Consider the following 14,428-nt stretch of genomic DNA (forward strand, 5'->3'; position numbering starts at 1 on the left):
AAATCAGAATCAGAAGTCCAGCTTCCTGCTCCAGTCAACCACAGTGGACCACCTGAGTGGGCTGCCCTCCCCCTGCCATCTCAGGGCTCCTCCGAATGAGCCTTGGGGCACAGAGCTGCCAGCCAAGGCGGGGAGGAGCGGCTCCTTGGAAGGCAGGCCTGGAGGCCCACCCTGGCCTCGTGCTCAACCCTGCCAAAGTCAAACCATGTCAATTTATTTAATTTAAGTCAACTTGTCTTAACTGCTTACACATGAACAGATTCTTTTAATATTTCTTAATTTTTTTGAATTAAGAAAATAGGGCATATTGATGGAAGAAAAATAATATTAAAGGTATAGAAGAGTGTAAAACAAAAAGTGAAAGTACCTCTTCATTCACTGATCCCCAACCCAAATCCTGTAATCCCACATCCCAAAGTAATCAGCGTGTGTGTGTGTGTGTGTGTGTGTGTGGAGAGAGAGAGAGAGAGAGAGAGAGAGATGATTTTGCTTAACTTTACAAAAGTGGGATTATAAAATCGATACTGTAGCTTCATTTATTCACTTAAGATGTACTATATATCATGGTCTATCAGGATGAAGTTTTTAAATTTAAAAATGCTAAAACATTTTATGGATCTATTGCCTTGATTAAAAACATGGGATTCCCAAGTCTAATATTTGCATGTTAACAAAAATAAGCCTTCAGGGCTCGCCCCACGCTCCTCTGCCACACTCAGCACCTTATCTGTCCAAGCTTACAAGGGCAAAATTAAATTAGTGGCATGTATACGTTTTCTGAATGATCTTGATAGAATGAACAACCTCCTCAAATTGTGAATACTTAATGTTTGTCCTCTGTGGATTAAAAATTTTAATCTCTTTATTATTTATGTGGGTCTGAATTATTTCTTATAGGAGTCTTTAAGAAACATAGTACTCATATGAAAAAGGAAATATATACAGACATAGCTACAGGCTGTGTTTGCATACCCTTTTTTCTTCCAAACACCCAAAACAAGTCAATTTAAAACATCGACAAATAGGAGCTGGGTGGTATATTTTTCCTTTTTAGACTTGCCCTCCAGGACTTACCAAAAATACATCTGTCCCTTTCTCTGAAAACAGCAGGTGTCAAACTTTAATATGAAAGGATTCCTGGGACCTTGTAATGGTGCAGATTGTTGGGTCTCCTGAGTCCCACATCCTCAGGATAGGGTTGGGAAAGGCACATTACTAACAAGCTCCTTGTACTTCTTCTCCCAGCAGAAAAGAATTTGATCAACAGGATCCTTCATGAGTTTGTCATGGCCTGGGTGTGAATCTTTCCTGATGGATCCTATTCTACTTTCCTCTCATTTAGAAGAAAAAGGGATGATAAGAGTGCACAGGAAATGGGTTGTACTGACTTTTGCCGTTCATAGCTGCCACAAAGTTGAATGTACACTGCAGGAATTCTTCTGTGCTCTCTTGAACAGCTTGGCCCCCTGAGGTTTGCCAGTGGACCTGCTGGCCTGCAGTTTCCCTTGGGCTCCTCCTTATGCCGTGTAGCTGGTTTAAGAAGCAGCCCATGACTGTTTCAATCTCAGCTGAAGTGCCTTATAAAACTAGCCAATTTGGGAGGTCATTTATCTCTGATCCAGATGCAGTGGTTTGATTATTCTTGGCTTACACTAAACTTGGAAGAGAACTGAAGCATTCGGTAAAAACAATCTATACCTTCACAGTGTGAAAAAGAACCATTTACAGCTATGTACACCCCAGTGGACAGACACCACAAAAACAAAGATGGGCAGAAGTAGCCTCCCTTCATCTGAGGTTCAAGGACAGGCAACAACCATGTAGGGTACAGGGTTGGGAAGAGGCTCTATTTCTGGGGAATCATTGCCTGGTGAGGGGTTGGCACAGGCGAGATGTCCAGGAGATCCGGAAATGTTCCACGTGTTGGTCTGGAACCTACGAGGATATATACGTATACACAGAGGCATTGAGTTAATGCCTAAGCGGTGTGCATTTTGCCTCATGTATGCAATGGCTCAACATTTTTTTTTTTTTTTTTTTGAGACGGAGTCTTGCCCTGTTGCCCAGGCTGGAGTGCAGTGGTGCAATCTCCGCCTTCCAGGTTTAAGTGAATCTCCTGCCTCAGCCTCCCAAGTAGCTAAGATTACAGGTTTGTGCCACCCATGCCTGGCCAATTTTTGTATTTTAGTAGAGATGGGGTTTTACCATATTGGCCAGGCTGGTCTCGAACTCCTGACCTCAGGTAATCCACCTGCCTTGGCCTCCCAAAGTGCTGGGATTACTGGCGTTAGCCACCGTGCCCAGCCAAGACATTTTTTAAAAGGCAATTGTGAATCTGACAGTGGTTCTTTAGGAAAAAAACAGTCTATAGTCATATTCATGTGATGAGTTAAAAACCAAACAAATCCACAAAGTTGGGCAAAAAGAAAATTCAAAATCAAAAACTGTTAGAAAATAAACGGTCTCCTTGAACTCGTCATTAACTGAACGCTGAAGATAATGTGAGCCCACCTTGCAGACGCAATGCTCTCAAGTAAGTAAAGTTTTTGTCCTTCAGAATATAGCTGGCTCAGAAAGGGTCTGAAGAGCAGTTTTCCCAGCTTTTTGATAAAGGCGGTGGACAAAAATGGGGGTGAGAAGAAATAAGTTATTAGGTTTTCTTTAGTAAGGGAGGGGTTTTGTGCAAGTCCGTGTGTCTGTGCAGGTGCAGGGGATTTGATTGGAGGTGATCAGTGCTATCGGCGCAGCGGCTTCCTGGGCTACATTTGAATGAGGAAATGACAGGGAGCCTGGCCCTTCAAGTCCCCAGGCCAGGGGAGGATGATACAAGGCCTATTCCAGGCATACTTCATGGGGGGAATTTCTCCCTTTTATTCCCCCATCTGCTAACATTTGGTCTCACTGTGTTTAAAGGGTTTCCGTGAACACCCAGGGGTCTTTCCCCTCTGAACTTGGACCAGGTCTCCTTGTGTTATGGAATAACCATGGCGAGGAAGCTGATGCCTCCTTACCAAGAAAGTGGCTTTTCTGATTTTCTCCTCCTCTCTCCTCCTCTTTTCTAAATTAGTGGCTTGTCTGCCACACCTGGGAATGTTTAGTGTTATAGAGACATAACCTGGAAACTGCTCCATGAGGTCTGGGCTGGAGAGCTGGAAGTATCACAGGAGGGCACCGAGTTGCACCTGGTCTGGGCACAGATGAGGCTCCATTCACTGGCTGGTAGAAGATCGGGCCTGGGCTGAGAGTTAGCGAATACAGTCGTGGGAGGCTTTGTATTCTTTGTCCTAAAGGCAGAACTATGAGAAAGATGAACCACCTTTATTCACCACATCAGGTCCAAATCCTCTGCACGGACCTGAAAATGGAATGAATGTTTACGGGAGGTCAAAACACTGGGAGTAGAGAGACCCTAGCACCCAGCCCAGGGTGGGGAGGTGCTCTGTAAATACACCTGTCTTGTTTCTGAAAGGGTGAAGACCCCCACACACCTGGGACTGCTGCCTCTTTTTCCAAGGAAGAAATACTCTTGGACTAAAGTATCAGAGGCTGGAACTTTTTCCATGAGGCTACACAAAATGTGAGATCAAATGCAAACAGATTAAGAATAAAAGCTGCCTCGGGATTGCCGAAGATACTGACAGGGAAAGATAAGAAGCACATTCTTCATTTCAACTCTGGCTTGTTTCACAGTTGTTTCTGGGCGGAGCTTCCAAAGACTGGAAGGGGCAGGTAGGAAAAAAAAAAGACTGTTTTCCTTGGAGAGGAGCCCCTGAGGCCTGTCTCCCTTGGCCATCACCTGGTGGGCTGAGGAATCTACCAGGTCTCAGCTGCTGTCAGCCTGGGGACCGGGATCCCCACCTTCCTTCTCTGGGTGGTGCCTGGCTGCTCAAGGGATCACTCTCTGTGCTTTACTTTAACAACTCCCTTCACTCTAAAATCTGTCCAAATGAAAAGCCAAGAATCATCTCTACGTGCCACAGGAGTGCTCTCTCTCCTCCCCCACACCCCATGCCCTCCCAACACACATACACTCCTGGTGCTGAGATAATTTCCAAGAAATTTCCAGTTCCTGGTTATTCTTCTTCCTCCTGGCTCCCTTCCTAACTCCCCCTCCATCACCAGATTACACAATTCCTTGAGCCTATGGTATTTTCCCCTGGGAGCTAGTGTTCATTCCCAAACTCAATTAGTTCCAGATTCCCTCTCACCTTTTATTTTCCCTTGTTTTCACTAGAAAACACTATTTGAGTGTCTTTCCTGGTTAGGTGAATTTTTCTCAGCTCCTAAACTTTCTTTTCTGTGTCTCCAAAAGCTTGATGGAGGTAACACAACTAGAGTATTCTCCCCACACGTTCCAGCATGGATATTAAAGAATATTAAAAAATATTCTTCTAACAGGGATGTAAAAACTCATATTTTTACATGCTTCTTAGTATCTGGAGCCAAAGCAAAGGGACAACCACTCAGGCATTGTGGGAGAGGTACTCTAAGGTCTGGAAGATGCCAAGCTGAGAACAGGAGTAATAAGTGATAGACCCAGGAAGGAAAAGTCTCAGGTCTTCCTGGGTAAGATGGCCTTTCTTTCTATGGAAAGGAGGCCATCTAGGACCACTTACTCTGCCCTTTGCTGTGACCTTGCTGTTCCCAGGCGCTGTCAGGGATTGTCTGGGAGGAGGTGGTGGGTGGGTACAAGGTCAGCAGCAGATGGGGACACGTTTGAACTCTGCGGGCCCTCGCGGACCTAGGCTGGGGAACCCTGTTCAGAGGTTCCCTGCTTCCTTCCCACTTTCTTAGGGTATTGGGATAGATTCCCTGATCTGAATGGATTCCATGGAGTCACCCAGACAGACACCTGGTTTCAGGTGCTCCCTTTCTGAACAAGGGCGTTTGTTTTCAGCCCCACCACAATGGCATCTCCTCCACAGCCCAGCCAGGAGCCCCAGGGAGCATCTGGGAAGAGTCCAGGAAAGTCCAACGCGGAAGAGTAGGCTGTGCCTGCCATGGCCAGGGGTCCTCTCCAAATGGATACTTTCTGCAACGTCATGAGCCATCTCTAGGGCAGCCCACACCTTCAGCAAGGAGGAGCAGGAGACCTGGACTGGGGGAAATGGGAGAACGAGGACTCTAACGTCGTCGGAGGTAGGGTAGGCTGGTGTTACCTGCAGAAGTCCAGGAGCCTCTTCAGACCGCTTCTCCAGGGACAGTGCCAGCTGTCCCCACTTCCATCAGCCACAGTGTTGGGCTTGGTCCAGCAGGAACAGAAAGCGAAGTGTGAACCCAGGCCAGAGGGGGGAGCCCGGACACCCTTGCGGAACCAATAGCTTGTGGGGAGGCCTATTCCAAATCGCGAACAGGGCGCACAGGGGGATCCCCGCAAGGGGGCAGAGGGAAACCCTGGAGGCCCGCGAGAGGAGGCGAGGCCAGCGGCTAGGCGCCGGCAGCCAAGAGCACTCGCGGCGCGCTGACTCCAGGCAGCAAATAGAGAGGTACTGAAGAACCCCTCGGTTTTTCCGAAAGTTTCCAGCGAATCCTTCCTGAAGAAGACCGGCCTCTGGGAGGCAGCGTGTGTGCTTCCCGAGAGGGGGCCCCCCTGCTCCGTCCCCCTTCCCCTGGCACGGAAGAGTTGAAGGACTGCACACAGGGCTCCCTCCCCAGCCCAGTCTCCTCCCCGCGGGCCCCCTCCCCGCCGTGCCTGCCAGGGCCGGCCTGTGTCCCAGGCATTGCCCCCGCCCGCGCGACCCTCTGCCGCCGACCCTGGCCGGACCATCCTCTCTGCTGCAGGCTGCGGGGAGCTGCACTAGCTCATGCTTCTAGCTCCCTCGATGCTCCCTGCGCGCTCCGGCCAGGCCCCAGCCCCAGCCCCGGTCCCTAGTGCGCGGACCATGGAATAGGCGGGCGGCCCCGCGACGCGCTCCTGCAGCCGGCGGGGCCAGAGCCAGCCCAGGGTGGCCTCGCCAGCCGGCAGAGTTGGCCAGCGGCGGGCCCTCCTCCCGTCGGTCCTCCCCCGCTCCTCCTCCTCCTCCTCTGCCCCCGCCGCCCCCGCCTCCCCCCCCTCACGGCCGCCCCTACCGCCCCCGCCGCGCCGCCGCCCCAGGCCGAGCGCGGGCGCGGAGCGTGGGAGCCATGGCGCGTGAGGAGGAGCGGGACCCCGAGCGCCGGGAGGCGGCGGCGCGGGCGAGCGGCGAGGAGGAGGAGGAGGAGGGAGGGGAGGAGGGACTGGGCGATAGCGACGACGAGGGCAACGACGAGGAGACGGGCAGCGGCGAGGAGGAGGAAGAGGAGGCGGAGGCGGCGGCCGGGTGGGAGCGCAGCGAGGACGCGCGGCTGCTGCGCGCAGGGCTTCCTCCTGCCGCCGTCCCCGCCGCGGCCGCCCGCTACAGGAGCGGCCTCCGCCCGCCGAGGCCGCCGCCCGGCCGCTTGAGGATGCGGCCGCCCGGCGACGAGGACCGCGCGCGTCGCCGCCGCCGCCGCCGCCGCCGGAGGGACCTTCTGCTGAGCCAGCTCTGCTTCCTGGCCTCGGTGGCGCTGCTGCTCTGGTCGCTGTCGAGCCTGCGAGAGCAGAAGGGTGAGTGCACACCGCCTACCCCGAGTGGGCGCTGCGGCTGGGCGTCTCGGGGCTCGCGGGGCTGGTGCGGGCCGCCCGGCGGAGCCCCAGGGTAAGCGGGCTGGGTTGGCGGGAGGGGGTTCCGGACAGGAGGACTCCCCCTGCCCCACACAGAGGCATGGGAGGAGGGGACCCTGAGCGCCAGCAGCCGGCACGCCAGGGCGCCTGGCCGCCCTAGAAACATTTACCTGAGCCTCTCGCCTCTCGCCTGTGCGCTGCTTACCCGCGGGCTGGAGGCACTGCTGTGGGCGGTGGGGAGTCTTACCTTCCCTCAGTCTCCAAGGCCGGGGATAAAGTTGTGCTGGTAGCCCCGGCACCTGTGCCGGTGACCACCTGGACACTCCTCGGCTTGCTGGATTCTAGGGGGCTGCTTAACACACACTTGTCCATATGTTCTCCATCCAGAGCGGGCGGGACGGCCCGAGTAGAGAGCTCTTCACCCCGCTTTTAGAACAGGTGCCGGGAACTTGGGGAGGAAAAAGTGTTGGCCCTCCAGCTAGGGGCTAGGAGGGGACTTGTTCTCTTAAAATGACCAGTCACTGGGAAGACAGGGGCTTGTTCCCCAGCGGTCCGTTTTGCGGAGCTGCTGCTGTGGAAGAAATGGTTTGAAGCGGAACATGCATCCCGCTGCCCGCTCCTCTCCGGGCGCTCTGCGCAGGGTCTGCCCTTTCACCCACAACTTTTGTCTTGTCTTTGTCCTCGGCCTTTGTGGAGCTGAAATCGATCTCGGGTGTTCAGAACAGTTATCTGCTGAGGCAGTTTGGACCCTGGGATGCAGCTGTCTAAAAAACAAAGGGAAGATATGGGAGAATAACTGTTGTAAAATGATTTTATATCCCGGCTGTGAAAGTGGCACGATTCGTGGGAAAACAGCCATGTAAAGGGTTGTGAGAAAAAAAGCAGCAGTTACAAGTATGTGCTGTGATGTTAAGATCGACGTAGCTCCTAATGCAAGGTGTTACGAGGTGCAGAATAAAGACATTTTTATAGTGACTGTAAACAATTTTCAAAGGTGCCATGGATTTTAAAAGGGGTCTCCCCCAACTTGGCTGATCTCCTGCTTGGTGGGGAAGCTGAGCAGGCGTCAGTCTTCGTTCAGGTCTTAGCAGACCGCTTGACAGACTTCAACATATATGGTAATAGCAGAGTCCCTGTTGGCCTTCAGTGAAGCTGTTGGAGACTCCACGGCTCTCTCCATTCCTCTCCTGGATCTCGGATCCCGTAGCCTTGTGTTCTGACATCAAGAAGAGGGCCGTGCCGGTGTGAGGGAAGCAGAATGTCTTCCACGGCAGATTCACATCTGCCAGACATCAGTGTACCCAGAGTCTCACTAAGACGGTTTTCGCGAATTCTCTTATTTTCCCTTTTTTTTTTTTTTCTGAGTGAAAAAACAGTTTATAGTTCATGCCACCTTTGGAAAGGACTATTCCAAGTCGATTACACGCCGGCCATTTTTTTCTGGTATGTTGGGGTTCTATGAGAGAGACATAGAGTTCCCACCACTTTCCAGGATATAAAAAACGTTTTCTGGTGAAGGATGCGACCCATACAGTTAAGTCAATCAACCAGAGGGGGTGCCTGGGTCCGGGAAAGCTGGGATTTCGGGGACAGAGGGGAGAGGGGGTCGGACACTCTGCAAACTTGAAACCTAGGGACCAGAATGTCATTTTGAAATGGTTTCCCTGTCAGTGACATTTCTGTTTAGGTGTCACTGACTCAGATTTAGTTCCACAGCACAGCTCTTTCCCCATCCCTCCTTCTGTCCCTTTCTCCTTTCTGCCTTTCATGTTCTTTTTTCCTCTCACTTCCTCTTCCTCCCTTCTCTTCTCTGTTGGTCTTAGGACCGTCCTCCCCAACAGTAACTGAAGATCTAACAGGCCAAAGCCAGCAGTGTTAAAGAGAATGCCCGCCAGCCTCCCTGTGTTGCCCCCAAGTAACATTGAGTTGAAATGGTCGCCAATCACTTTTTCTTCCATTAGGTATTGATGATTTTTCAGTATGTGATGCACAGTCATATTTTGCAGCAAGACACAGGCTTTTCAAGATAATTTTTGATGCATTCATTAATGTGTGTGAATCTACAAATTATGCTTGGGGAATTGTGGTTTAGCATACCTAAACATTTGAATGGTGACTTTTACACGGGAAACATGGAACACACACTTCCCAGTGGTCCTTTCGGCGTGGATACTGAAGTTTGGAATGGAGAATTGTTTTGAAGACCTTGTGGCTTAGAGAGGCTGAGTGATTAGCCTAAAGTCACACAGCAGTCGAAGAGGAGAGGAAAACACCGACCTGAGGTGACCCAGTTCCTTGTTCCCAACTCTGTACCCTGGTATTCAAGCCACCATTTGGGTGTAGCTTTGTAATATTTATATAATCCCACTGGGGGTACCTTCATAATGATCAAAAGTAATATTTTCATTTAGTCACCTCGAAAGTCATGCAATGATTGTTAAATGTAACTTCTCAGAAGCTTGTTTTCCAACCCGTATTGACCTTTCCCTCCCTCCCTCCTTCTGCTGGCCCTTCCTCCCCCCTTCTTCCTTCCTTTCTCTCTTCCTTCCTTCTTCCTTCCTTTCTCTCTCCCTTCCTTCTTAAAAGGACAGTTATTTTAACCAAAGAAAAATAGGGATATGTGATAATTATATTATATAATGCTGCATACCATTTCTAATCATTTGGAATCTAAGACCCCTTTCTTGACATCTGACAAAACTCAGATTTGGCTATGTACTGAAAAGTTTTGCTCATATGCCGAAAACATTTCCATATATTCAGTATTTGGTTATATGCGGTAACAGTCTACACTGATTCTTTCCTGCGGAGATGTAACATGAGGGATGCTTAATTTAGGTCAGGAAAAGTTAGTACCGGAATCAAGAAACATGTTAATTCTAACAACGACAAAAGCAATAATAATAACTGGAATTTGGTGGGCTCTTCAGTGCCAGGCAGTGTGCTGTGCCCACCTTATAGGTATTGCTTTATTTAATCTGCAGATACTTTTTTCAGAGGCGTGAGCCGTCAGTGTTGGAGAGCAGTGAGCTCTAGTTGCCCTATTTAGTTGTTATAGATGAAGATCTCATTTTTGATCTCTGTTTTCAAAGCCAATTAAAATAAGGTGCTAAATTTGCTGAGGAGAATTTTCTTTCCTTTTTGCAATGAGAATGGATTACTTTTGTATATTTTGAGTGGTTTAAAAGTGTTAAATTTTTCTTTGATGTAAACTACCTGGCCATTTTTTTTTCTTTCCAGAAGTAGTGTGGACGAAGCCCAGGGATTCTAAATCAGGAATAATTCTAGACTTTCTCTCTAGAAGGTTATCAGAATAGTAAATAGTAATTAAGAAAAAATATACACCAGCCTGGGCAACATAGTGAGACTCCATCTCTAAAAAAATTTTTTTTAAATTAGTTGGGTGTGGTGATGCATTCCTGTAATCCCAGCTACTCAGGGCCTGAGGTGGCAGGATTGCTTGAGCCCCGAAGATTGAGGCTGCAGTGAGCTATCATTCTGGCACCGTATTCTAGCCTGGCCAACAGAGTGAGACCCTGTCTCAGAAATAAAAGAAAAAAAAATCCATCCATCCATACACATACATACACATATGTGCATATACATACGTGCATGTATACATGTATATATATACTTTGAGATACTTTCTATACCAGTTGCTATTGCTGTATTACAAGTCAGCCCAAAACTTAGTGATGCAAAGCAGCCATTTAATTTTTTTGCTCATGGATACTTTGGGTCAGGAATTTGGATGGGGGTCGTGGGGCTGGCTTGTCTCTGCTTCATTATATCTGGGACCTCAGCTGGAAAGATTGCAAGGCTAGGTGGCTTGACAGCTGGATCTGGAGTCATCCGAAGCAACACCTCTCCCAAGCCTGGGGTCGAAGTGGCTGTTTGCTGGACCCTCAGAGCTGGGCTGCCAACCAGAACACCCACACGTGGCCTCTCCATGTGGTCTCTTCACGTGGCTCACTTTGAACTCCCTGAGAGTATGACATCTGGGTTGCAAGGGCAGGTATCCCAAAAGGACAGGGTGAAAGTGCAGGGCATGTTTATATCCTAGCCTCAGAAATCAGTCACAGAATGTCATTTTCGTTATTTTCTGTTGGTGAAAGCAGTTAGATGTCAGCCCATGCTGAAGGAGAAGGGCGTAGATGCCAGCAGTCATTCAGTGGAGGAGTGTAGGGTCACGTTATAAGAGCTTCTGCTGTGGGAGATACTGCCTGTGGAAAAACCCAAGGATCCGAAGGGATTGTAACTTTAGACATTTCCCAAGGTGGCTAAGGTGAATACCACATATATGCATACATGCAAACATATATAGACAGACATACAGACATATGAATGCGTGTATATTAGCTTTGAAATATCTTTCACTCTTGAAAATATTGGTGCTTATCTTAGCTGTGTGCTGTCTAGAAGTGATATTTGAAAACAGAGGTCGCAGTGGGTATTTGAACTGCAAATTTAAATTGCAGAGCTGAGAGCCCGGCTTTGCCTTTGCGGCTGCCCATTCCTCCAAAGGCGATGACTGCAGCTTTTTTGATCTGTCTTATGGCCCAGCCTGAGGCCTGCTGGAATCTCCAGCTTTGTTTTCCTTTGCTTTTTCCATGCATCCCCACTCTGGTTTTTCCTCTGCTCCTCAAAGGGCCTGTGATTCTTCCGACCTCAGATCCCTGGCACATGCTAATCTCACTGTCTGGACGGCTTTGTCCACCAAAGCCAGTGAATTCCTCACTACCTGGCTTGAGATCTTCCTGAATAGACCAGATCCCTCCATTTCTCTCTCTGAATACACCATGTGTTCCCTTCATGGCAATTACTGCAATTGGTAATTACGTGTTTATTTGGTCATGATTTGCGTGATATCTCCTTTTCCCCAGATTCTAATCTCCAGGAGGTCAGGGACCCTATGAACTTTCCTCACCTCTGTACCCCAATCACTAGCCCCATAGCAGGAACTCAGAAGATACATAAATATTTTAAATATAGAGGCAAATATAAAAGATATTTGTTAAATAAAGAAGCTCTTTTGATCGCTGAACTACAGTGCCAATGATAAAACTAGTCATCGTGTGTTCGGAGCCCATTAACTGACACAGATTTTATTGTCATGATTCATTAGGTTGGTGCAAAAGTAATTGCAGGTTTTTTTTTTTTTTTGAGATGGAGTTTTGCTGTTGTTGCCCAGGCTGGAGTGCAATGGTGTGATCTAGGCTCACTGTAACCTCTGGCCTCCCAGGTTAAAGTGATTCTCCTGCCTCAGCCTCCCGAGAATCTGTGATTACAGGGATGCACCACCACACCCGGCTAATTTTGTATTTTTAGCAGAGACGGGATTTCTAATTTCCAGACTAGTATGTGTAGTCAAGGGCCATCACTAGCTCTGAGATCTATTGGAAGCTGGCACTGGGGTCAGAAGGAAGTTTCTATATTTATTTTTATTTTTTTGAGATGGAGTCTTGCCCTGTTGCCGGGCTGGAGTGCAATGGTGTGATCTCAGCTAACTGCAACCTCCACCATCCCAAGTTCAAGCGATTCTCCTGCCTCAGCCTCCAGAGTAGCTGGGATTACAGGCACACACCACCATGCCTGGCTGATTTTTTGTATCTTTAGTAGAGATGGGATTTCACCATATTGGCCAGGCTGGTCTTGAACTGCTGACCTCAGGTCATCCACCCACCTCGGTCTTCCAAAGTGATGGGATTACAGGCGTGAGCCACCGTGCTCGGCCATAATTGCAGGCTTTGCCATTGATAATATAATTCTGCTATCAGTCCAGCAGATTTGATATCATTACCCATTTCTCCTGGGATAGCACTGAGCTGATGAAAGATGGAGTGCAGTGCCTGGTATCTGTTATGTGGCAGGATTTGAACCCAAGCCCACCCACGTCAGGGCTGTGTGCTACTGCATTTTCCAGCCTCTGCGGAGGAGGACATGAATAGAAGACGGGGAATCACCCTGCCTTTTTCAGTTAACTGGGGAGTAAGGAGTAACAGAAGGTTGGTTTCGTAGAAGCAGTATTTTAGAAACACATTGCTTTTCAACCTTTTCTATTTTTTGCATAAACATATATAGATATGTCTCTTTCCTCTTGGCTTTTCTTAGCTTCTCATCAACCCAGATTTTTCTCAAAGATTTCCTCTACTTGCAAGCCTTGAATCCTTGTGGGAAGCTTTTTTTTTTTTTTCACCCTGGAGGGTTGGCCAAGCTAAAAGAATTACAAAACTAGCTATTTGCTAAGAATTCCAAGGCCTGGTAGAAGTTGGCTGGTATGACAGAATTTTGGCAATTTTCTTTTTCTGTATGGAGGTTTCTTTTCCTTGAGCAAAAGAACTTTTGGGAGGAATAATAGTACACAGACTGTCATAATGGGGAAGCTGAGGTAGGGGATGGCTAGAGAATGTTCCCGAGTTGTAAAGCAGATGTGTTGTGCTGCTAGGAAGGTAATTTGGATTTTTTTTTTTCTGGTCTATTTTTGCCTTCTTTTTCTCTAGAGCTTGTTTGGAAATTATTTATATTTATTGTTTCCAGTGGTTTCACAAATGGGATTGTTCTGTAGGATTTGAGGACGTGAAGTATTAAGGACCTAAGTAGAAGAAGGTTTTCTATGAGCCAAGTGGTGATGGGTCTAGGTTTCCTATGATTCCCCTGCTGTTGTCTTCTTGTTCCGCTTCCAACCTGGACAGGCAATGCTCCTTGCTGTTGCTACACCGTCACTTATTGGTTTCCCAGCAAGGGGCCACACCATCCCTTACTGGTTTCCCAACCCTACTCTTACCCCTGTAGACTGTTGCTTCATGAAACTCTCTCAGTGGGATCCTTGGAGGGAGTACCTGACCTGATCCCAATGGTGTAAGACATTACACCATTTGTTTATTCAACAAATGACTGGCAGAATTGTCTGTGAGGGACACGCTGATGTCCATCCTCGTGGTACTCAAGCTTGAGTGAGAAGAGAGGTGTTGAACATGTAATTTACATGAATTATGAGAGATTGGGATGAGAAATACAGCATGGTGTGGAGGAGGCTGTGGTGGTCAGGAGAAGCTGGAACCTGAAAAATAAAAGGAATAAGACTGAAGAAGAATGGGGGATAAAAAGGGAAACGTAGAAAAATGGGTGAAAGATGCGGACAGGCAATTTACAAGAAAACAGTTGCAGATGGCCAACAGACACAGATTAACAGGAAAATCCAAATTAAAAATAAGGAAGTACCATTTCTCAATATCAGATTGGTAGATTAAAGTAAATTAAAACATGGGCTCACATCAAGGGTTTGTACAGTTGCTGGAGACACAGCTGCTCTGGTTCACTTCAGAGGAGGATGTCAGTTGGCACTCCAGACACTGTGGGGAACCACCATCAGGGGACCCGGTTATAGGTTATAGGAATAGACCCCAAATGAAGCCTTGGCTATGTAATGCGATTGATATGTAGACAGGATAGTGGGTGGGATTAGAATGGCTGTACGTAGCTGTTCGAGACGTGGGTAGAAACTAATTTTAGCTGAAGCCATCCGTGGACCATAGACCATGTTGGTCATGACCCTTTCGTGTTTAGTTGCTTAGGTGAGAGCTCCAGGGAACAAGGAAAGACCTACATCATTCCTGGAGCTGTCCAAACCAATAAACATCACTTTTTAAAATCATGAAATCTAGCAATGATTTTTGGCTTGTCAATAGCTATTTATTTTTAGGAGAGAGTGAACAAATAAAGTCAGCTCATCTGTGACCTAGTTTGGGGACTTTCACATTTGCAACTTTTACATTTGCAATATTTGCAACAAATACTTCTCTTCCT

The 14,428-nt window shown here is 48.1% G+C and overlaps 2 protein-coding genes across 2 annotated transcripts in view; one reads left to right on the plus strand and one right to left on the minus strand.

The window, feature by feature from the left end:
- Positions 1-1,715: 1,715 nt before the first annotated feature.
- On the minus strand, positions 1,716-5,767 carry LOC108591652 (uncharacterized). Its single transcript, XM_035298453.3, has 3 exons — positions 5,160-5,767; positions 3,116-3,296; positions 1,716-1,935 (listed from the first exon to the last, which is right to left on the minus strand). Exons 1-3 carry the CDS (start codon positions 5,765-5,767, stop codon positions 1,861-1,863), a joined length of 864 nt encoding a protein of 287 aa, XP_035154344.1. The 3' UTR covers positions 1,716-1,860.
- A 325-nt stretch (positions 5,768-6,092) lies between these two features.
- The window catches only part of SLC24A3 (solute carrier family 24 member 3), a 518,474-nt gene continuing 510,138 nt past the window's right edge, over positions 6,093-14,428 (plus strand). The window contains exon 1 of the mRNA XM_017971984.4: positions 6,093-6,565. Coding sequence (XP_017827473.2) covers positions 6,124-6,565 — 442 coding nt within the window. The 5' untranslated portion in view covers positions 6,093-6,123. The remainder of the gene's footprint in view (positions 6,566-14,428) is intronic.

The sequence above is a fragment of the Callithrix jacchus genome, chromosome 5 (genome assembly GCF_049354715.1).
Source record: "Callithrix jacchus isolate 240 chromosome 5, calJac240_pri, whole genome shotgun sequence".
Lineage (NCBI taxonomy): Eukaryota > Metazoa > Chordata > Mammalia > Primates > Cebidae > Callithrix > Callithrix jacchus.